The following is a 23,967-nucleotide window of genomic DNA, read 5'->3' on the forward strand; positions in this document are numbered from 1 at the left end:
ACAAGGAAAAAAATCACTCATATTTTAAAAGACACACATTAAGGAAGTATTTACTAGAGGTTTGGAAGGACATAAAGAAAAATCACTTCTTAAATGTTCCAGAATGGATAGCCCCCCTAGAAGCAATAACACATCCAAAATCTATAAAAGACACGAAAATATTTTATAGATATAAAGAATTATTAAATGATCAGATGAAGCTAAAGCCTAGGAATAAACTACAAGAAGAAGGGATAATAATAGATTGGTGGCATTATGCCCAGATTCGATCCAGATACCAGAAGGATATAACTCTTTACACTTTTAATAAAAGTAAGAATTTGCTAAGTCATTTAATTATTAATAATTCAGTAAAAATGATAGGGAAAATATATAAATTTCTTATCGCTCACAAAAATATAGAGTTGACTCTAAAAGATACCATGATAAGATGGTGCAGAAATATAGGTAAGGAAATAGATATAGATACTTGGGAAAAAGTCTGGATTAATAATTGGAAAATGACCAAGTCAGTTTCATTAAAAGAAAACCAAATTAAAATGTTTTATAGATGGCACCTTCCACCAAACAGGATAGCTAAAATGTTTCCTAAAACATCCCCACTGTGTTGGAAATGCAAGAAAGATATAGGAACTTATTACCATCAATGGTGGACATGTGGTAAAGCTAAAACTTATTGGAAGATGATTGAGAAGATATTAAAAGAAATATTAAAATATGACATAGATAACACCCCGGAATTTTACTTATTAGGAATTACTAATCAGACTTATAAGAAGGAAACTCTTTACTTAATCATACACATATTAACTGCGGCTAGAATAATATATGCGCAAAACTGGAAGGGGGAGGAAATCCCCAAGAAAGAAGAAGTTATAGCTAAAATATTAGATTGCGCCGAAATGGATATGATGACAAGACGATTAAACGATCAAGAAGATACAAAATTTTATGAAACATGGAACAACATATATAAATGGTTAGATAAGAAAAAATAAGAGATAGATCTGTTTTTATTTAGGTAATAACAATATTAGATGTATTTGTTGATGATTTTGATATAGTAGTTTACTCACAAGCGATATATTAAAAATTTTGTTTTATGTATGTTTAGTAATTGAGATTTGTTTGAATGTTTGATTAGATGAATATATTACACATAAACAACATATTAAGCATTTTTACTTATACCGCACTAATATTGCATTTAAGATTTGAAAATTTTTTACTAGACTTTTTAACATTTAACAAATGTTTGATTATGTATTCTTTTTTCTATTTGAATGTATACTTTCAAAAGAAGCGGGGAAATACATCCCCATTTTATGTTTAATGTTTGTATGTCTGTATGTCTGTTTTATGAAAAATAATAAAAAAATTGAAAAAAAAAAAAGAAGTTGTGGATGCTACATCGCTGGAGGCGTCTAAGAAAAGATTGGACAGCCAAGTGTCTAAAATGGTATACTGGTTGGATTAGAAGACCTCCAAAGACCCTCCCAACTCTGTTGTTCTTTTCTTTTCTGTTCTGTTCAATGAAGCTAACACATAAGACACATCTAGTGTATCTCTGAAACTTCATTGCAGGGATCAGTATGGAGAAAGCATAGATGGTTGGAGAATTCTGGGAGTTGAACTCCACAGGTCTTAAAGTTGCCAAGTTTGGGGACCCCTGGACCAGATAAAAGAACTCCAAGATTCCTTCCAATTCGCTGTAATACACTATCTGCACACTAAAATATGCTGCCTGAATGCTAAGGGCATGAACGCTGCTGCGATGGGGGCCCAAGATGCTTACTGAAGGGCACAAAATCCACAGAGTCGGTGCTGCCCAAGAATTTCTTGACCATTTGGAGATTGAAGGTGAGGCTTTTCTCAACTGTATAGTGACAGGAGACGAAACTTATCACCACACTCCAGAGAGCAAACGTCAATCAATGCAGTGGGGCTATATCCTTCAGCCCAAAAATTCAAAACTCAGCAATTGGTGAGAAAAATCTTGGGCACCCATCGTGCACAAATCTTGGGCACCCATCACAGCAGCGTTCACGCCCTTAGCATCCAGGTAGCGTATTACAGCACGTACTTTGCACTTGTAGGGAAACAGAATGAAGATGCTCATCTCTAACCTTCACCACAATGACAGTCGATGATCTACTGACCACTGGCACTGCTCGTTCTCTTCCACTGGCTTCCCGTTACATGATAGTACAGTGTTCCCTCGATTTTCGCGGGGGATGCGTTCCGAGACCGCCCGCGAAAGTTGAATTTCCGCAAAGTAGAGATGCGGAAGTAAATACACTATTTTTGGCTATGAACAGTATCACAAGCCATTCCTTAACATTTAAAACCCCTAAATTGCAATTTCCCATTCCCTTAGCAACCATTTAGATTATTACTCACCATGTTTCTTTATTAAAGTTTATTTAAAAAAATATTTATTAAAGGTAGACAAAAGTTTGGTGATGACATATGACGTCATCGGGCAGAAAAAAACGTGATATAGGGGAAAGAACCGCAAAGTATTTTTTAATTAATATTTTTGAAAAACCGTGGTATAGACTTTTCGCGAAGTTCGAACCCGCAAAAATCGAGGGAACACTGTAATACCAACTTCCCCCAGGAACATTCCCCGCGAGAGCTACGTGCCTTGTAACCTTACTTTCTAGATAACCCTTGTAGCTAAGGCTGGAGGTGTATGAGCTCGAATCAAGACTTTTCTTTTTGCCTTTCTTTCTATTTCATTAGCTCATTTGTAATTGGGCCAGGTGTTTTTATTTGGGGTTGCTGGGTAGGGAGGAACAACGCTAACCTCTACAGCCACAGAGATAGATAAATAGTGGCAGTTCGTTGATTTGTGACATATTCAGAGATTCTTTTGCCTATTAAATAAGACGCTATTAATTCAGAGTGTCATTAAGCATTCTGGAAAGTTCTGGGTGTTTTGATTCCCTATCCCCATTCTGATTGCAGTCTTCTGCTGTGTGATGAGAGCAATTATAATTTATTTATCTGCCTGGCTTTATTAAAATGAACTTTGCAATAATCAGTGACATATTCACAAAAGGAGGGAAGGGGTAGAATTTAGCAAAATAAAATCTGGATGATTCCTGAAGCTTTATATATTGCTAAATGTGCAACGAGGTTTGTTCTCGGTTTCAGAAACACAGAAATAGCACGGAGACAAGTCTTTGACTTCCTTGAGTGACGTCTCGAAGTTTCAACAACCCTGAAAAAAGTGACTTTTCATAGTTTTCACTCTTAACAACTGTTGCAGTATCCCCATGGTCTCATGATCAAAATTCTTTTGCTTGGACTATGACTCATATTTAGCATGGTTGCAGCATCCTGGGGGTCATGTGACACCCCCCCTTTTGTGACACTACGACAAGCAAAGTTTAGTTTAATGAAAAAAAGGACTAGCAGTATTCCAAAATCTCAGGGTTGCAACAAAGAAGATAATCAAGCCTTGGTGGCACAGTGGTTAGAGTGCAGTACTGCAGGCTACTTCTGCTGACTGCCGGCTGGCTGCAGTTTGGCAGTTCAAATCCCATCAGGCTCAAGGTTGAGTCAGCCTTCCATCCTTCCAAGGTGGGTAAAATGGGGACTCAGATTGTTGGGGGCAATATGATGACTCTGTTAACCACTTAGAGAGGGCTGTGAAGTATTGTGAAGCGGTATATAAGTGCTATTGCTATTGTCCAAAGCCCCCTGAGGACAGGGCGAGAAGCAATTGATAGAAACTGATCAGGGAGAAAAGCAACCTAGGATTCAGGAGAAATTTCCGGACAGTTAGAACAATTAATCAGTGGAACGGTTTGCTTCCAGAAGTTATGAATGCTCCAACACTGGAGGTTTCAGAGAAGATGTTGGACAACGTTTTGTCTGAAATGATAAGTTTCCTGCCTAAGTGGATGGTTGGACTAGAAGACTTTCACAGTTCCTTCCAACTCTATTGTTCTTATTCCTGTTCCTGTTCCTGTTCCTAGACTAGTCTAGTCTAGTCCAGTCCAGTCCAGTCCAGTCCAGTCTAGTCTAGTCTAGTCTAGTCTAGTCTAGTCTAGTCTAGTCTAGTCTAGTCTAGTCTAGTCTAGTCTAGTCTAGTCCAGTCCAGTCCAGTCCAGTCCATGCTATTCTCAAAATTATGTGATTATGGGACTGTGGTCTGGTCTAGTCTAGTCCAGTCCAGTCCAGTCCAGTCCAGTCCAGTCCAAGCTATTCTCAAAATTAAGTGATTATGATACTGTGGGGGAAGGTTGGCTGTTGAAACTATTCAAAACTGGGAGGTAAGTAGCTCTGAGAATGCCTGTTATAACTTCAAATGCTATGCCCTTGGTTATAAGTTGAGGACCATCTGTCCATGATTAGGATTCTCTTTACCCCCATCCCCCCCCCCCCCGAAGCCATTTCTTCTTCACCAGACTTGTGCCAAAAATAATTTCCTGCATGGCAAATGCAGTGCAAGAAATCCTAGACTGCATTTCTGATTCCATTCATAAGGTTGAATCAGGAAAGGGATGGATGACGGTTCTTTAGAAGAAGGGTCTCCAACCTTGGCAACTCCTCAGACAGCCATGCTGGCTGGGGAATTCTGGGTGTGGAAATCTATAAGTCTTAAAGTTGCCAGGGTTTATTTTATTTTATTTTATTTTATTTTATTTTATTTTATTTTATTTTATTTTATTTTATTTTATTTATTTTATTTTATTTTATTTTATTTTATTTTATTTTATTTTATTTTATTTTATTTTATTTTATTTTATTTTATTTTATTTTATTTTATTTTATTTTATTTTATTTTATTTTATTTTATTTTATTTTATTTTATTTTATTTATTTTATTTTATTTTAATTTATTTTAATTTAATTTTAAATTTATTTATTTATTCATTCATTCATTCATTCATTCATTCATTTCATTTTTATGCCGCCCTTCTCCTTAGACTCAGGGCGGCTTACAACATGTTAGCAATAGCACTTTTTAACAGAGCAAGGCTATTGCCCCCACAATCCGGGTCCTCATTTTACCCACCTCGGAAGGATGGAAGGCTGAGTCAACCTTCAGCCAGTGATGAGATTTGAACCACTGACCTTCAGATCTACAAGTCAGCTTCAGTGGCCTGCAGTACAGCACTCTACCTGCTGTGCCACCCCGGCTTATATTAATTTCAAGCTTACATTTTTTCTGATAAAGTAATAAAGGGAGACTAGCATAGCTCTATTTCAAGCTATTTAGCTCATCATCTAGCCATACCCTTCTGGGGTTTGAACTTGGGCTGTTTTCCTTGTTAGACGGTGCTTTTAATTTATAAGCCACAAGTTCTCCTCCCTTACCAGCTGAGCCAGGGGAAGGAGTAAATGTTTTCTGTCGAGACATTCTCGTATATCCATATATATCCATTCAGATTCATCATTAGACTCTTAGGGTGTAGTGTTCTCTGAGCTTGGAATGTTTGATTGACAGCTGCTTCATTATGTGGCTGGGTAGCACCTTCACTGTTACTCTTTTTGGAGGCGTACGATTTGATCAGTTGAGGAAAGTATAACCCCTACCTTATCAAACTTGTATATAATTGGATGGGCCACACCATTGGTCATTGTTTTTTTATCTGATTGACACATCATTATCTGATCGTTGTTATGTGGAGACAATGCCACATCTTGCTCGTTTGGGTATTAATTAATAGTTTGTAGCTAGAAGGAGGTGTTACTGAGATCTCTCCTCTCTTCTCTTTGATCATGGAGGCAATTACTTACCCAGGTAATGAGATGCCAGTGCAGATGACAATATAAATTCAGAGAATCCTTACAATCTATCTACAGCTGACATGGACTCTTCGCTGGTGCGGTATTTGAGGTGATACAAAATCTAGAGGGTGTTAGATTAGGAAATTAAGTAAAGGTCTCTCTTTTAAAAATCACAAGTTATGCATCTCACCATAATCTAGGACATTTAATTGGTGAGTTTCAGCCATTTTCACGTACGGTCAGCAGGGAGAGAAAGGTGTTGATAAAGTCATTTTGCTTGCAGTTGGAGTGTGAACCAATCCCGTATTTGTATTATTAAGCTAACACCCAAACAAAAATATTTCCCTGAATTTGCAACATGGTTTGCCAGCAAAACTTGTCAATGAAAAACTGTACAGCTGGAGAGCTGAGTATTATTCAATATTGCACTGCTAATCAGAGCATACAAGACATTTGCTAGACCAATTCTCAAATACAGATCACCTGTTTGGAACCCGCACTGCATATCGGACAGTAATACAACTGAGAGAATCCAGAAATATTTCACAAGAAGAGTCCTTGCAACACAAACCAAATGCTACAAGACTTGAAATTTGGGGCTTAGGTATCTTAGAACTTTTGCTGCCTTCGATCTGATCTAAATGTAGTTCATCAAATCATCTACCACAATGTCCTATCGGTCAGTGAAAACTTCAGCTTCAACTGCAACAATACACAAGCACACAATAGATTCAAACTTAATGTAAACCACTCCAAACTCGACTGCAGAAAATACGACTTTAGCAACAAAGTGATCAATGCTTGGAATTGACTCTGTGATTTCTTCCCCAAACCCCAAACACATTAACCTTAGATTGTCTACAGTCGACCTCACCCTATTCCTAAGAGGTGTGTAAGGGGTGTGCATAAACACACCATTGTGCCTGTACAATCCCTGTCCTAATTTAACTCTATCTTGCTAATGTTTATGTTTATACCAATACCTGCTATCTTGTACATGTTTGATAAAAAAAATAAAATAAATACATAAGTAAACCGCGGGCCAAACAGATACATTTGAGGCCAAACTTTTCTTTTAAAAAGAATTCTCAAGAATTATCTTCAATAATTGTCAATTAATGTCCAAGACGAAGCGAAGTTTCGTTGTCCAGCTTTGACTTCTGTCACTCTCTGCTCCAAGCAGAATTAGTGTCATGGCTGACTCGCTAGGCCCCCCTGCTCACAACCAGACAACAGAAACAGGAAGTGGGCAGGGAAAGTGTTGTGGTTAGCTCTGGCCCAGCTCCTGCCCCAAGGACTGTGGATGTGGGGGAGACATCCACATGCTGCAGGCCTGTTTTGCACCTGGTGGAATCTGCTGATGAAGGCTCCTCTGACCAAGAAGACATGAGTGACAGGGAGGAGGAGAGTGTGGCAGACAGCTCAGAAGGAGATCAATTATCTAGTTCCTCCTTGGATTCAGAACATGAGTTCATGATACAGCCACGCATGCAGAGAGCAATGCATAGGCAGCAACAACTGAGAGATTATTATCAAAGAAAATGAGGCCACCTGTGGTTGGGTGGGGCTGTGATAATTAGTGAGGCTGCTATAAATAGCAGCCTGTGGGTTTGGCCATTTTGGAGGATTATCTGATCGTTGTGTTTCATGACTGCTTTACTGACTTTGACCTTTTGTGTGCTGATTTTTCCCCGCTTTGAAACTAAAACAGAGCAAAGTGTGTTTCACTTTGTGAAAGAAGAAGGACTGTGAATTGCCTCACAGCTGCAAGCTAAGTATCACAGAACTGATAAGGGACTTGTACAAATTACCAGTTTGTTTGGAGACGAGTGCTCTTTGCTATATCAAAAGAGGGCTTAGTTTATATGAATTTTCATTATAAAGAACATTGTTTTGACTTTTCAAACGTGTGTGTGTCTGAAATTTGTACCTGTGAATTTTTGGGAGGAGTCTACCAGAGAGCCCGACAGAACAGAAAGTATTGGAATGCAAGGGAGGCTTGGGAGGGAATTGTGGACTGCAAGTGAGCTGGGACGGTCCCAACACCCCAAGGTCAAATGCTGGGAAAACTCCAATTGTTCCCAAAACAAATGCAATTGATTGGTGGGCAATGAAACCTGGGGAGATCCAGGAGAAAAAAGGGGGCATTTTTTATCTAGGCTGGTTTTCACATGAAAACTCCAGAACTGGCTTTGCTATTTCTATGCCGATGTGGAATTAGACTCTTGGAAAATAATATCCCAAGGGTTCCTTTTGGTGCATTTACCAGTGGGATGGTTGTCTTTTAGCCGCATTGTAAAGCTATTGCACATTTCCTTTGCATCCAACTATATATTTTCGTAAGCACCTCGGACGTGACCTACTTACAAGCTTTCTTTAACATCCACCAAAGGAGACGGTGCAGATGTTTTCCCCAAAGGCATGGAGATATACTTCCACATCCTTATTACTTTTTAAAAAAATCTCTGTGTTACATCTGGATCCTGTTCTTCCTGCAAAAAGCTCAGGGCAAGCTCTCTGACCTCAGCTGATCTTCAAAAGCGAAGTAATAACTTGTAATAGTTGGATTAGGGATGGCCAGAAAAATCGCAGAGTTGTAGATCAGACTGTAAAATTTGGAACATGATCCGACCGGTGTTTCCTTCCTTGGGGAGAACCAGTCCTTTGCCGCCTTGCTTTTTAGCACCCGTGTAAAACTTTTCAAAGGGCAACTAGACTTTCTGGGTTGTTTTCCTCAAAAACTGTTTTCGCTTCTCATCTAAGAAGCGTCTTCAGTTCTCCAGTTCAGATCCAATGAAGCTTCTTAGATGAGAGGTGAAATATTTTCAGGGAAAACCCCAAGCGAAATTGGGTGCGAGGATACTACGTGCAAGAGAGATTTCAGCTATTTTATCTATTTCTTATTTATTTATTAATTGGATTTCTATGCCGCCCCTCTCCGAGGACTCGGGGCGGCTTTTCACCGATATTTTTGCTTTTGCACATGCGCAGAAGCAAAAGAATCGTTGAAACTTGCCAAACTCTCGCTCACATGAATGTCCTCATGTGATATTTCGCTTGCTGCACATGCGCAGAAGCCAAATCTCATGTGGGGGTGCATAGGTATGCACTGGGGACTTGCAAATGCATGTGCATCCCAGAATTTCTTACTGGGACAGCGCACCGGACCGCGTAACCAGTAGCCCATTACTGGTTAGAGTGCAGTGCTGCAGGCTACTTCTGTTGACTGCCAGCTGCCTACAATTTGGCAAATCAAATCTCACCAGGCTCAAGGTTGACTCAGCCTTCCATCCTTCCGAGGTTGGTAAAATGAAGAGCCAGCTTGTTGGGGGCAATATGCTGAGAGGGCTGTAAAAGCACTGTGAAGCTGTATATAAGTCTAAGAGCTATTACACTTGCTCTTTCTTTTCTCCTTCCTTCCTTCCCTCCTTCTCTCCCTCCCTCCTTCTCTCCCTCCCTCCTTCCTTCCTTCCCTCCCTCCTTCCTTCCCTCCCTCCTTCTCTCCCTCCCTCCTTCCCTCCCTCCCTCCTTCCTTCCCTCCCTCCTTCCTTCCCTCCCTCCCTCCTTCCCTCCCTCCCTCCCTCCTTCCTTCATCCCTCCCTCCTTCCTTCCTTTCCTCCCTCCTTCCTTCCTTCCTTCCTTCCTTCCTTCCTTCCTTTCCAGTGATTAGAATGTAGTATTACAGGCTAACTCTGCCCACTGCCAGTAGTTCGATCCTGATCAGCTTAAGCATTCCCTCCTTCCAAGGTGGTTAAAATGAGACCCAGATTGTTTGGGGGCAATATGCTGACTCTTTAAACCACTTAGAGAGGGCTGTAAAGCACTGTAAAGCAGTATATACCTCTAAGTGCTATTGCTATATCCTAACAATATTCAACGGTACAGAGCTGCCTTTGGAGATAGAGGAAGGGCCATCAGCGTCTTAATTCAGTGTCTGGAGGCCGTGAGTGACTGGATAGACAAAAGGGTTTGAAATGGAACCCAATTAATTTGGAATCACTGTTTGTTCACCACACAACTCCAATGTTTCTGTTGTGGTCTCTTGATAGCTTATCACCGTCTCCGAAACAGCACATCTGCCTTTTGGGGAACCCTCCCTGTCTCATGGCAACAGATAAATACAGAGTTAGAGGCTGTGACCAGGAAGGTTTTATTGATGTGTTGGTTACTGTCCTACCCAGACCCGCAAGGACCTTGTAATTATAACTCATGCTCTGATCGTCGTCCATTTGTACTAACGCAGCACTCTCTCCGTGGAGCTGCCTTTGAAGACTGCCCTGGAGCTTCCATGGAATAAATACTGGCTCTACACATCTGCAACATGGACAGGAATATTAATATCTCTGGCCCTGGACCGGTTCCTTATTTGCATCTGAGTACAATTCCAAGGGTTGCTTTTAACCTTTGAAGACCTAAAGGTCCTGGCAGTACGTTAAGGGACTGTCTTTTTCTCACCCGGTCTCAACCAGCCTATTACATACATGGCAGGAGAGCCTTCTACGGGTGCCCCCCACCCCCATTTGTGCAAAGTGTGTGGGCTTGAGGCCCACAGGCCATTTTGGCTTGGTGCCCTTGGCACTTGGAAAGTGTTTCCACCCAGGACCTTTGGGTCTCGGTATTTTTCTAAGCCCTAAAATAAATAAATAATGAAGCATTGTCACAGAGCCTTTGAATTATGGATGCTGCCGGTTACAGCCCAGTGCATGCTCGGATTTGTCATTTGATTATCTTGATTGATTTGTTTTTTTTTTATTGTGGACATTTTATTCTTTGTACTGATGGAAACGATAAACCTCGGAGAGTCCCTCTGCAGCAGGGATAAATCTAATAAATAAATAGGAGGATAGCTGGGCTCAAAGAGACACATCCTCATAAACAAACAAATCCTCTTTTCCTTTGTGTGTGTGACAATACAGGATCTTCATGCTTCGATTCTTCCACTCCACCCCTGCCCTTGTAGGAATCCAGAGGAAGGGGGAAAATTCCCATGATAGCACATCATGTTTTCTGATTAATATTCAGCGAGGGAACATTTAAAATGTGTCCTTTGTGTTTTGAAAGAACCTTTAAGCACACCAACTGGTGCTTAGCACGAAAGACATATACCCGAAACCAAGCAAAGAAGGAATCTAAGGATTTGTTTTGAAGAGCAGAATTTGGAAACCACAATCCACTTTTGGTTTTCCTCAAACTTCCTTCATTTCAGGACCGTATTTAAGAGCTTGGGAAGAATCCTAGAAATCTCCTATCAATCCACTTCTCAGTTTTGCAATCCTCACCAACATGTTGCAAAGCATCCATAGACCCAGACAGTCAACCTTACAATTTGCTTTGCCTGAGCAGCTCCAGCTTATCGGTGGCTGTCACTTCCTGGATTACTGGTCGTGGCTCGGTTCTCCTTTTTCCCCCTGCTGTTGCTGCATCTGCACTGCTTTTTTCCTCCTTCCTCCTTCCTGGCCTCGGACGAGCTTCCCTCTCTCCTGCCCGGCTCCCCTCCAGCCTCACGTGGCAACCTCCCACCTGGGGTGCAAGCAGAAGGCGTGGGTGGAAGCGGCGCTGGCAGCACTTATGCTTCTGGCAGAACCCGTTCACCTAGCTACCCAGGCTGAGGCAGGGGGGCGACCCAGGAAGGAGAGCATGGGAAACGCAAAGCAAATTGTCACCCTAGCAAGAAGGTTGTAAGTCGAGGACTTAACCGTTCACTTGAACGATGATGATCGTTCAAGACGCTCCCACCTGATCACATGGCCGACAAGACACTCCTACCCAGTCACATGACCATCAAGCCATACCCGCAAAATAAGCCACACCCGCAGCGTGGCAGTAAAAATTTTGGCTGCCCATTGTTGGTATGAAGAGTTGCAGACCCAGCCTATCTAAACACTTCCAGATTGAAGAAGAAAAAAAGGTGAGATAGAAAGAAAGATTCAGAACGGGCAGATCCAGCAAGCATACCATGCGTGGGTGTCTTTTCTCTTCTGCGCACCCCTGTCACTCTACCTCTTTCGTATTCAGAACTCATGGGATGATCCTCGCCTTCAATTAACGTGTAATACTTCCCGCTTTCTTGTTCTAAGAAGTAGCTGGGAGATTCAGAGCCTTTCATCGCAGACTTCCCAATCCCGTATTTGCTGATTTCATCACAGGACACGAGGCCAATGTCATCCCTGGCAAGAAACGAGAGAAACAACAAGGTTGGTACCAAAGGAGCAGGACATAATTTTTCATCCTTCTCATAATAGAGATGATGCGCTTGTCATAGGTTCAGGGAAGATAAGTTAGAGTCCCCTGAAGTTGTTTGAAGTACAATTCCTGACTGGCTGTCCGAAAGGTGCTTTTTTAAAGAAACTTCTTCAGTTCTGAAAAAAGCTTTTTGGATGAGAAGCAAAATGCTTTCAAAGAAAAAAAAACCCCAAGAAAGTCAAGTTGCCTTTTGGAAAAAAGCAGCTTTGGGACAACCATGATCTGATCTGAAAAAAAGGGACATACAACCAGACTAGTCGTCCTTGAACAGAATCATAGAATCAATCATAGAATCATAGAATCATAGAATCATAGAATCATAGAATCATAGAATCATAGAATCATAGAATCATAGAATCATAGAATCATAGAATCATAGAATCATAGAATCATAGAATCATAGAATCATAGAATCATAGAATCATAGAATCATAGAATCATAGAATCATCATAGAATCATCATAGAATCATCATAGAATCATCATAGAATCATCATAGAATCATCATAGAATCATCATCGAATCATCATCGAATCATCATCGAATCATCGAATCATCGAATCATCGAATCATCGAATCATCGAATCAGAATCATCATCAAATCATCATTGAATCATCGAATCAATCATCGAATCATCGAATCATCGAATCATCGAATCATCGAATCATCGAATCATCGAATCATCGAATCATCGAATCATCGAATCATCGAATCATCGAATCATCGAATCATCGAATCATCGAATCATCGAATCATCGAATCATCGAATCATCGAATTGGAAGGGACCTCGGGGGTCATCAGGTCCATCCCCCTGCTCAATGCAGGATTCATTAAACCATCCCAGAAAGATGACTGTCCAGTCTCTGTTTGAAGACCTCCAGTGAAGGCGAGCTCACCGCCTCCTGTGGCAAACTGTTCTACCGGTTTATCACCCTTACTGTTAGAAGGTTTTTTTCTGATATCTAATCTAAATCTACTCCCATGCAGTTTTATTCCATTGTTTCTAGTCCTTCCATGTGCTCATGAGAACAATACTGATCCCTCTGCTCTGTGACAGCCCTTCAGATATTTGTAGACAGCTATCAAGTCTCCTCTCAGTCTTCTCCTTTGCAGATTAAACATCCCTAGATCCTTTAACCGTTCCTCATAGGACATGGTTTCCAGGCCACTCACCATCCTTGTAACTGATGCAGCATCCCATAGTCACATGATCAAAATTTGGGTGCTTTATAACTGACATGCATTTACTATAGTTGCAGTCATATGATCAGCATTTGCAATCTTCCTAGCCATCACTTTTTGATAAGCAAAGTTAATGGGGGAAGTTGGATTAGCAATAGCAATAGCATTTAGACTTATATACTGCTTCAGAGTGCTTTTACAGCCCACTGTGATTGGTTTACAGAGCCAGCCTATTGCCCCCAACAATCTGGATCCTCATTTTACCCACCTCGGAAGGAGGGAATGCTGAGTCAACCTTGAGCTGGTGGTAAGATTTGAACTGCGGTAAGAGAGAAAAATTAATTAATTTTTGCCTAATTAAAGGAATCTTTGAGTTCACTTCAGAGGGCTTGTCGTGTTTGAGAAAGTGGGTCAGAACAGGTATATAAGTCTAAGTGCTGTTGCCATCATTCTAAACAGCCAGGGTCACCAGCCCTAGGCAAGGCATACCTGGGGCCATAGATTCCAGATACGGGGGAGAAGATGAATACATCTTGCAGCGTCGAGTTGTCCATTTTGGAGTTCATCCCCATTGTGCTGGTTGGTGTGGTGAAACTGCTGGTTGGGCTGGTTGGAATCACAGGCTGGAAAGTGGGGTGGGGATAGGAGCAGAAAGAGAGAAAAAGAGAAGACTCTACATAAATTACCCATACGTAGCTTCTCCCACTTCATTTCACTGCAACAAAATAGACGCATCACCCCAATGTTGGCATGATTAAAAACTCTCGCCTTCTAGATTGATCATCACAAAAAAAGGTTTCTCTCCAAGAGATATTCCATTTGAGTACAGTGGTACCTCTACCTAAGAATGCCTCTACTTACAAACTTTTCTAGATAAGAACCATGTGTTCAAGATTTTTTTTGCCTCTTCTCAAGAACCATTTTTCACTTACAAACCCGAGCCTCTGAAACTGTAACCGGAAAAGGCAGGGAGAAGCCTCCGTGGGGCCTTTCTAGGAATCTCCTGGGAAGAAACAGGGCTGGAAAAGGCGGGGAGAAGCCTTCATGGGGCCTCTCTGGGAATCTCCTAGGAGGAAACAGGACTGAACACATTATTTGCTTTTACATTGATTCCTATGGGAAAAAAATGCTTCTTCTTACAAACTTTTCTACTTAAGAACCGGGTCATGGAATGAATTAAGTTTGCAAGTAGAGGTACCACTATATTTATTAACTGGAAGTCCTTAGTTATTTAGAAGAGACCGCTGTAACACCCATGCACATCTATGCGCTGAGCCTTAATCATGGGAAGCAAAAGTTGGCTTGTGGCTCTAACACACTGTGACTCAACAAGACGAACCGTTAGAAAAAAACCATCTCCCGTTTTTATAAACGTTCATACAATAATCGAATATTGGAACTCGGTGCCTAGAGGGGATTGGCCACATTAAAGCTTAGGCAAAGATGCATAAACCCCGTGCATTAATTCTGAAAGGAACTTGTAAACAAAATCTTCCTTTAAGACATTTAGAATCAGGGACACTTTGGGAATAGTATGTGGCTTGAATGTATTGCAGTCGTCATTCATAAGAATTATTATTAAAGTTTTTCACAAATCTGTCTGTTAAATGTTTCTAACTTTTATCTAAGTTTTCAGTTTTATAATTCCTTCAGATCCACCATCGTGGCTGCTCTTTTTACTTCCAAGTGGAATTAATATTGGTTGCCGATCAATTTCCGGTCACAATTCAAAGTGTTGGTTATGACCTATAAAGACCTTCATGGCATCAGACCAGAATATCTCCGGGACCGCCTTCTGCCGCACGAATCCCAGCGACCGATTAGGTCCCACAGAGTTGGCCTTCTCCGGGTCCCGTCGACTAAACAATGTCATTTGGCGGGTCCCAGGGGAAGAGCCTTCTCTGTGGCAGCCTCGACTCTCTGGAACCAGCTCCCCCCAGAAATTGGAACTGCCCCCACCCTCCTTGCCTTCCGTAAACTCCTTAAAACCCACCTCTGTCGTCAGGCATGGGGGAATTGAGACTTTCCCTTCCCCCTAGGCTTATACAATTTATGCATGGTATGTCTGTATGTATGATTGGTTTCTTAAATTGGGTTTTTTTTAAAATTAACTTAAATATTAGATTTGTTTACATTGTATTATTGTTGTTGTTAGCCGCCCCGAGTCTACGGAGAGGGGCGGCATACAAAACTGATTAATAAATAAATAAATAAATAATAATGTATGATTTAATAATATAAATATAACTTATTTAAATTGTTCTTGGTGTCTCTTGTCTATGGAGATTCTCAATCATCCAAGTAATATCTCCCCTGGGCCTATACAGTTTATGTATGGTATGTTTGCATGTATGTCTGATTAATAATGGGTTTTTAAAAATGTTTTTAAATTATTAGATTTGTTATGAATTGTTCTATTGCTGTTGTGAGCCGCCCCAATTCTACGGAGAGGGGCAGCATACAAATCTAATAAATAAATAAAATAAATAAATAGCAGAAATGTCGTATGGATGCTGGAAAATTTCCACAGCGTCTCTACATCCGTAGTAAGGAATTTGTCCAAACAAATAGAAGCCAAAATACGAGATTTTGTATTCTGCAAGAATCAAGATCAAGTGAAGTGTTAATACCACTTTATAATGCCTTGGTATGACCACACTTGGAATACTGCATCCAGTTTTGGTTGCCACCATGTGAAAAAGGAGGTTGAGACACTAGAAAGAGTGCAGAGAGGAGCAACAGAGACGATTAGGGGACGGAAGGCTAAAACTTATGATGATCAGTTGTAGGAACTGGGTATGTCTAATTTAATGAAAAGAAGGACCAGGGGAGACAGGATAGCAGTGTTCCAATATCTCAGGGATTGCCACAAAGAAGAGGAAGTTAACCTATTCTCCAAAGCACCTGTGGGAAGAACAAGAAGCAATGGGTGGAAACTAATCAAGGAGAGAAATAACTTAGAACTAAGAAGAAAGTTCCTGACAGTTAGAACAATTAACCAGTGGAACACGTTGCCTCCAGAAGTTGTAAATGCTCCCACACTAGAAGTTTTTAAGGTGTACTGTTTCCAGGATGATTAGGAGATTGGACTAGAACAGTGTTTTTCAACCAGTGTGCCGTGGCACACTAGTGTGCCGCGAGACATGGTCAGGTGTGCCGCGAAGCTCAGCAAGAGAAAGAAAGCAAGAGAGAGAGAGAAAGAAAGCAAGAGAGAGAGAAAGAGAGAAAGAAAGAGAGAAAGAGAGAGAGAAAGAAAGCAAGAGAGAGAGAAAGAAAGCAAGAGAGAGAGAAAGAAAGCAAGAGAGAGAGAAAGAAAGCAAGAGAGAGAGAAAGAAAGCAAGAGAGAGAGAAAGAGAGAGAGAGAAAGCAAGAGAGAGAGAGAGAGAGAAAGCAAGAGAGAAAGAGAGAGAGAAAGAAAGAAAGCAAGAGAGAGAGAGAGAAAGCAAGAGAGAGAGAAAGAGAGAAAGAGAGAGAGAAAGAAAGCAAGAGAGAGAGAAAGAAAGCAAGAGAGAGAGAAAGAGAGAGAGAGAGAAAGCAAGAGAGAAAGAGAGAGAGAGACAGAAAGCAAGAGAGAAAGAGAGAGAGAGAGAGAGAAAAGCAAGAGAGAAAGAGAGAGAGAGAGAGAGAAAGAAAGCAAGAGAAAGAGAGGCAGGGAAGGAGGGAGAGATAGAAAGAGAGCAAAAAAGAGAGGAAGGAAGGAAGAGAGAAAGAAAGAGGGATGGACAGATAGGGGAAGAAAGGAAGAGAGAGAAAGAGGGAGAGAAATAGAGTCAAAGGGAGGAAGAGAGAGAGATAATTTTTTTGTCCAAACTTTTTTTAGCCCCCCCACTCTCCCCCCCCTCCCCCGCTCAATGTGCCCCATGATTTTGTATATGTAAAAAATGTGCTGCAGCTCAAAAAAGGTTGAAAATCACTGGACTAGAAGACTTCCAAGATCCCTTCCAACTCTATTATTCTGTTATTTTCTTGGATATTTTGTGGCTATTCTCTGATATTTTGCCTTTCTAGTTCTCGTTCACGAAACAGAGTTAAAGGGGGGCAAAGTAGCTGCCTTTAATTCTAGGATAGGTTTTAATACTGAGCATTTCAAGAAACTAATGAATATGCTTTTCTGTATCTGTAGTCGACAGGGCTTAATTTGGAAATGTATTCCTGCCACGCCACATATTCAAGCATGGGTTTTGAATTTGGAATCTGTTGCTTTTCTGCTTACCCAAAATCAAAGTTAGGCACTAATTGTCCATGAAATAGCCAATTCCCCTTTCCATAAATATTCATAACACCGTGGAATAATTCTTTAAGGAATATTTCTGTGTGAAGTCTGCTCAGCAGTAGCAATCAGGTGATGAGAGTGAAGGAGGAAAAAAAAAACAATCTCAGAACTTATTTTGGAAAGAAACCACTAGTAAAATTCTACGAAAAGAGATTTTAGTCAAGGATCTATTTTGGTCCTGTGGCATAAAATCAGCTCAATCACTTCTGGCTGGTCCCATCAGAGGTGAAGGCTGCAACCTTAAGATAAGATTTAGATTTATTGGATTTATATGCCGCCCCTCTCCGCAAACTCGGGGCGGCTCACAACAATAATAAAAAACAGTACATAATAACAAATCCAATGCCCACCAATCTAATTACAATATAAAATTAATAAATTCATAAAACAGTCCCAATATATATAAAAAACAGGCACACAGTCAATCAATCAAATGGCAAAACAGCATGGGCAAGAGGGAGATGATTTAGTTCCCCCATGCCTGACGGCAGAGGTGGGTCTTAAGGAGTTTACGAAAGGCAGGGAGGGTGGGGGCAATCCTAATCTCAGGGGGGAGCTGGTTCCAGAGGGTCGGGGCCCCCACAGAGAAGGGTCTTCCCCTGGGTCCCGCCAGATGGCATTGTTTAGTCGACGGGACCCGAAGAAGGCCGACTCTGTGGGACCTAACCGATCGCTGGGATTCGTGCGGCAGGAGGCGGTCCCGGAGATATTCTGGTCCAGTGCCATGAAGGGCTTTATAGGTCATAACCAACACTTTGAATTGTGACCGGAAACTGATTGGCAACCAATGCAGACTGCGGAGTGTTGGAGTAATATGGGCATACTTAGAGAAGCCCATAATTGCTCTCGCAGCTGCATTCTGCACGATCTGAAGTTTCTGAACACTTTTCAAAGGTAGCCCCATGTAGAGAGCATTACAGTAGTTGAGCCTCGAGGTGATGAGGGCATGAGTGACTGTGAGCAATGACTCACGGTCCAAATAGGGCCGCAACTGGTGCACCAGGCGAACCTAAAGGTTTCTGTCTTCCTTAATTAAAATCTGATGACATCAGCCAACAAAAACAACTTTGCTGTCAGAGGGTAATGACCATAGGTGGGCTGCTAAGGTGGAAGGGTGACGTGTACTCCCCCCTGTGGCTCTGAGTGCTACAGGAGTCCACTGCAATGATACTATTGCACATGGGCAGGTAGCGAAATTGCGCACGGACATGCAGGGTGATTTCGCTACCAACCCAGGTGCAGTAGCATAATTGCACTGGACTCCGCTAGCACTCAGAGCCATGGGGGCAAGCACATGTCACCGTTCCACCCTAGCAGCCCACCTCTGGGAATTACTCTTTGCTCTCATGGGAGCATTAAGACCAGCCAAAGAACCAGTGAGAAATGCTGTGAGAGACCCATGCGGGATAAAATTTCACCAAGACTTGCCTTTACAGAGTCTCCAGCCCAGCCCTATCATGTAGGGCTGTGTGGCTCATAATTAAAACATCACTAGCTACAAATGGAAATGGCCATTGAGAAGATAGAGTGGAGATACGGAAAAGGTCAACATTAGAAACGAAGGATGGGAATGACAAGGGAAGAGATTTATTTAAAACAGGCTCCAGAAGGGCTAAATCCGTCAAAGATGCTAGAACAGTGTCTTGCATCGTAGATTTTGCAGGAGAGTCAAACTAGAGCAGTATTTCGCAATCGTGGAAACTTTAACAGTCTGTGGACTTCAACACCCAAAATTCCGCAGTAAGCCATGCTTACAAGATCCCTTCCGACAGAGATGGAAGGGATCTTGTAAGTCCTCCAGTCTAATCCCATGCCTAAGCAGGAGACCAGCAGCGCCTCGCCGGTCTTTTCCTCGGACTCCAGTGGCTCCTTGACAAGCTCGAGCTGCCCGGCGCATCTGCTGGTCAAGCAGTTTGGAAAGGTGGCCGATGTAGCACCCTTCAAGGAGCCACAGGGGTCCAGGGAGGAGACTGGCAAGGCGCTGTGGAGCCCGGGCAGTCCTCGGCTAGGCACAAGCAGCTGGAGGGCCAGAGAAAAACGTCCCTCTCTCCTGGACAGGTAATGGTGGAGCCTTCTGCTGCACGAATCCCAGCGATCAGTTAGGTCCCACAGAATGGGTCTTCTCTGGGTCCCGTCAACTAAACAATGCCGCTTGGCAGGACCCAGGGGAAGAGCCTTCTCTGTGGTGGCCCCGGCCCTCTGGAACCAACTCCCCCCAGAGATTAGAATTGCTCCCACCCTCCTTGCCTTTCGTAAGCTTCTTAAAACCCATCTCTGCCGCCAGGCATGGGGGAACTGAGATACTCTTTCCCCCTAGGCCTTTACAATTTTATGCATTATATGTCTGTATGTATATTTGGTCTTACAATAAGGGTTTTTAACTGTTTTAATATTGGATTGTCATATGCTGTTTTTATCATTGTTGTTAGCTGCCCCGAGTCTACGGAGAGGGGCGGCATACAAAAACAATAAAATCAAATCAATCAAAATGAATGAGAATGAGCTCCTTCCAAGCCGCTGCTGAAAAGGACATGGGTTCAAGCAGGTTCTGCCACGAGGCAGGGTGGACAAGACGCGGGTTGTGGGCAGTGATGGGCTCCTATGGGTTTGGTCAGGTACGTAGTACTGCTAGCAAAATTTTGAATTTATTTCTTTTTTTCCCTTCTGGGCTCTGGGTCTTTTTTTCCTATCACAGTAAATGAGGTTGAATGTGTATAATTTTAGAAGAGCTGTGCATGTGTGTGTGTGTATGTACATACGCATACAGTTTATATAGTAGATAATGTATATTTTTGATTGCCTGTGTGTAATATGTATGTACACATATGGCAAATATACATAGAATTCAATAGTATATTTTGGATGCTCAGTAAGAGTAAATAGATTGGGAAATTGTATCTCTTTGAGGCGAGGAGAGGTCAGGCACCCTAACCCAAACCCTTGATATGAGTGATGTCATGTTGGCCACCTTTAAGCCAGTCACATGACCTTTAAGCCACCCCAGTCACATGATCATCAAGCCATGCCCACCTGGTCACACGGCCAGCAAGCCACACCCACAAAATAAGCCCACAGTGTGGTAGTAAAAAAAAAAAGCCCTTCACTGGTTGTGGGGCAGTGGGTATTGGAGGTGCAATCAGAGACCGTGGCCCCACTTGGCAGGATGTGAGGAGGACCGAATCCTCGTGGCCGTCAGGTACTTGGATGGCAGTAGAGCCCTCCCCCTCCAGGAAAAAAGAATAATTATAATGCATGCCGATATAAAAGGGAGAGAGGCAGCCACCACAGGTGCTGTGGGCCATGGCTGGGGCGCTTCTGGTCCGGGCCTCCAGCGCTGTGCTTCAGGTATGAATCTGCGCATGCGCAGGGAGTTAAAAAGTGTGCGTGCACACTCACACACACATGCCCCCCGACCGTTTCAATAGGGTCGCAAATGGCTGCCATTCCTCCACTCGAAATAGAATACCCTATGAGACAAGGCTTTCAATCCTGGGCCTAGAAAGCCTAGAACTAAGATGCCTTAAACAAGATCTAAGTATTGCCCACAAGATCATATGCTGCAACGTCCTGCCTGTTGGCGACTATTTCAGTTTCAACCACAACAACACAAGAACACACAACAGATTTAAACTTAATATTAACCGCTCCAAACTTGACTGTAAAAAATCTGACTTCAGTAACCGAGTTGTCAAAGCGTGGAACTCATTACCGGACTCCATAGTGTCATCCCCAAACCCCCAACACTTTACCCTTAGATTATCTATGGTTGACCTATCCAAATTCCTAAGAGGTCAGTAAGGGGCAAGTACAAGTGCACTAGAGTGCCTTCCGTCCCCTGTCCTATTGCTCTCCTACATCTCCTATACCTTTCTTCTATTCCTATATCTCTTCTTCTATTCTTTCATTGATATGTTCTATTACCATATCTTCTTTTCTATTCTTTCATAGATATATTTTACTATGAGTATCTCCTCTATAACCTTCATCATGTATTTTACTATGTGTGTGTGTGTGTGTGTGTGTGTGTGTGTGTGTATATATATATATATATATATATATATATATATATATATATATATATATACCCACTCAAAGTCTCATTGTGTATTGGACAAAATAAATAATTAAATAATTAAATGATTAAATGATCAAAATAACAAAATAACAAAATAACAAAATAACAAAATAACAAAATAACAAAATAACAAAATAACAAAATAACAAAATAACAAAATAACAAAATAACAAAATAACAAAATAACAAAATAATAAAATACTGTAATAAAATTAATTTACTGCCCTTTGTGCATGCGCAGAGGGTAAAAGAACTGCCTTTACGACTAGCTCTCCGACAACCGACAGGCACAAGCCAACCAGGAGCATGTGGGATACAAATGGGGAACCATATCGAACCCTCCCTCCCCAAACACAAACCTATAAGGCAAAGCGTTTTACATTCTTCTATTTACAAGTATATAAAACAGTGTTTATTCACCGGCAACGGCTCAAGCAATCCTTAAACCAATTCCATCGCATGCCCAGTCAGGTGCGTTCTCGAAAGGCAAGAGCTGATGATGAGTGACAAGCCAGTTCATGCAAGGAGAAAATATTTCTCCACTCTGAGAAATCTAAATATATTCTTCCCCCGCTCATCCAGTGATCACTGTTCTGTTGTCACCACAATCAGTCATTCGGCAGGGAGAGCGATGTGTCGTAGACTCACTACAAAAATCACTTTCAGTGGATCGGTTGGCAGCTGGAAGGTTGAACATTCTTCCCAGAATCAGAGGTGGTAATCAGCCCATTCGGATCGGTTCGGGTGAACTATTAGTGGCCATTTTGAGCAGTTCGGAGAACCAGCAAATACCACGTCTGTCCGGCCCCACCCTCCCGCCTTCCTGTTCCCTGCCCTATACAGTGGTACCTCTATCTAAGAACTCCTCTGCTTATGAACTTTTCTAGATAAGAACCGGGTGTTCAAGATTTTTTGGCCTCTTCTCAAGAACCATTTTCCACTTACAAATCCGTGCCTCCAAAACTGTAACCAGAAAAGGCGGGGAGAAGCCTCCGTGGGGCCTCTCTAGGAATCTCCTGGGTGGAAACAGGGCTGGAAAATACAGGGAGAAGCCTCTGTGGGGCCTCTCTAGGAATCTCCTGGGAAGAAATAGGGCTGGAAAAGACAGGGAGAAGCCTCTGTGGGTCCTCTCTAGGAATCTCCTGGGAGGAAACAGGGCTGGAAAAGGCGGGGAGAAGCCTCTGTTGGGCCTCTCTAGGAATCTCCTGGGAGGAAACAGGGCTGGAAAATGCGAGGAGAAGCCTCCGTGGGGCCTCTCTAGGAATCTCCTGGGAGGAAACAGGGCTGGAAAATGCAGGGAGAAGCCTCCGTGGGGCCTCTCTAGGAATCTCCTGGTTGGAAACTGGGCTGGAAAATGTGAGGAGAAGCCTCTGTGGGGCCTCTCTAGGAATCTCCTGGGAAGAAACAGGGCTGGAAAAGACAGGGAGAAGCCTCCGTGGGGCCTCTCTAGGAATCTCCTGGGAAGAAACAGGGCTGGAAAAAGGCCCTCTGGAATCAACTCCCCCTAGAGATCAGAACTGCCCCCACCCTTTTTGTCTTTTGTAAATTGCTTAAGACCCACCTGTATTGCCAGGCATGGGGGAATTGAGATATCTCCCCCAGGCTTATATAGTTTTATGTATGGTATGCTTGTGTTGCATTGTTTGAAATGACGGGCTTTTTAGATGTTTTTTAAATATTAGATTTGTTACATTGTCACATTGTTATTATAATGAGCAGCCACGAGTCTGCGGAGAGGGGCGGCATACAAATCTAATTAATAATAATAATAATAATAATAATAATAACAACAACAACAACAATAATAATTATTATTATTATTATTATTATTATTTAGTTAGTAGAACTAGATTGGAATGGTTGATCGGTAAACAGCAATGGTTGCAGATTAATGCAATATGTACATATTTAAATAAAAGTGAGAATAAAGAAGCCTTCTTACGAGAAGAAAATAGCTTGGAAAAAATAATAAGGGTAAAGATAAATGAAAGTAAAGCACAAGCCAGTAACATATATAGAATGCTATTGCAGAGGCAAGAAGAAGTAGTTAAAAGTTTAACAAGATGTTGGCAGGATGACTTACAAATAGACGAAAGAGAAATGGAAGAAATAATAGTAAATATATATAAGATTAAAAACACGAGAGTTAAAGAGATGAGAAGAAAAATCTTACATAAGTGGTACTATACCTGCACAACTTGCACACTTCCAGGGGAAAGAGAAGGGTAAATGCTGGCATGGATGCCAGAAAAAAGGAATCTTTATGCATATGATCTGGGAATGTACAGAAATACAGAAATTCTGGAAGGTAGTCCAGAATGAAATTAATAAAATGTTAAACATTAATTGGATAATTACAAAAGAAACAGCAATCTTAATTAAATATAGGGAACTAGGAGAATCTAAAGAAATTAAAACTGTAGCATTGGAAAGTGCTCAAGCGGTGAT

At 41.8% G+C, this 23,967-nt stretch overlaps 1 protein-coding gene across 1 annotated transcript in view; it reads right to left on the bottom strand.

Moving 5' to 3' along the window:
- LOC139171704 (connector enhancer of kinase suppressor of ras 2-like) overlaps positions 1 to 23,967 on the bottom strand; it is a 290,698-nt gene that overhangs the window by 125,691 nt on the left and 141,040 nt on the right. Inside the window, exons 9-10 of the mRNA XM_070760142.1 lie at positions 13,661 to 13,794; positions 11,701 to 11,912 (exon numbers count right to left, since the gene is read on the bottom strand). Coding sequence (XP_070616243.1) covers positions 11,701 to 11,912; positions 13,661 to 13,794 — 346 coding nt within the window. The remainder of the gene's footprint in view (positions 1 to 11,700; positions 11,913 to 13,660; positions 13,795 to 23,967) is intronic.

Source organism: Erythrolamprus reginae, chromosome 8 (genome assembly GCF_031021105.1).
Source record: "Erythrolamprus reginae isolate rEryReg1 chromosome 8, rEryReg1.hap1, whole genome shotgun sequence".
NCBI lineage: Eukaryota > Metazoa > Chordata > Lepidosauria > Squamata > Dipsadidae > Erythrolamprus > Erythrolamprus reginae.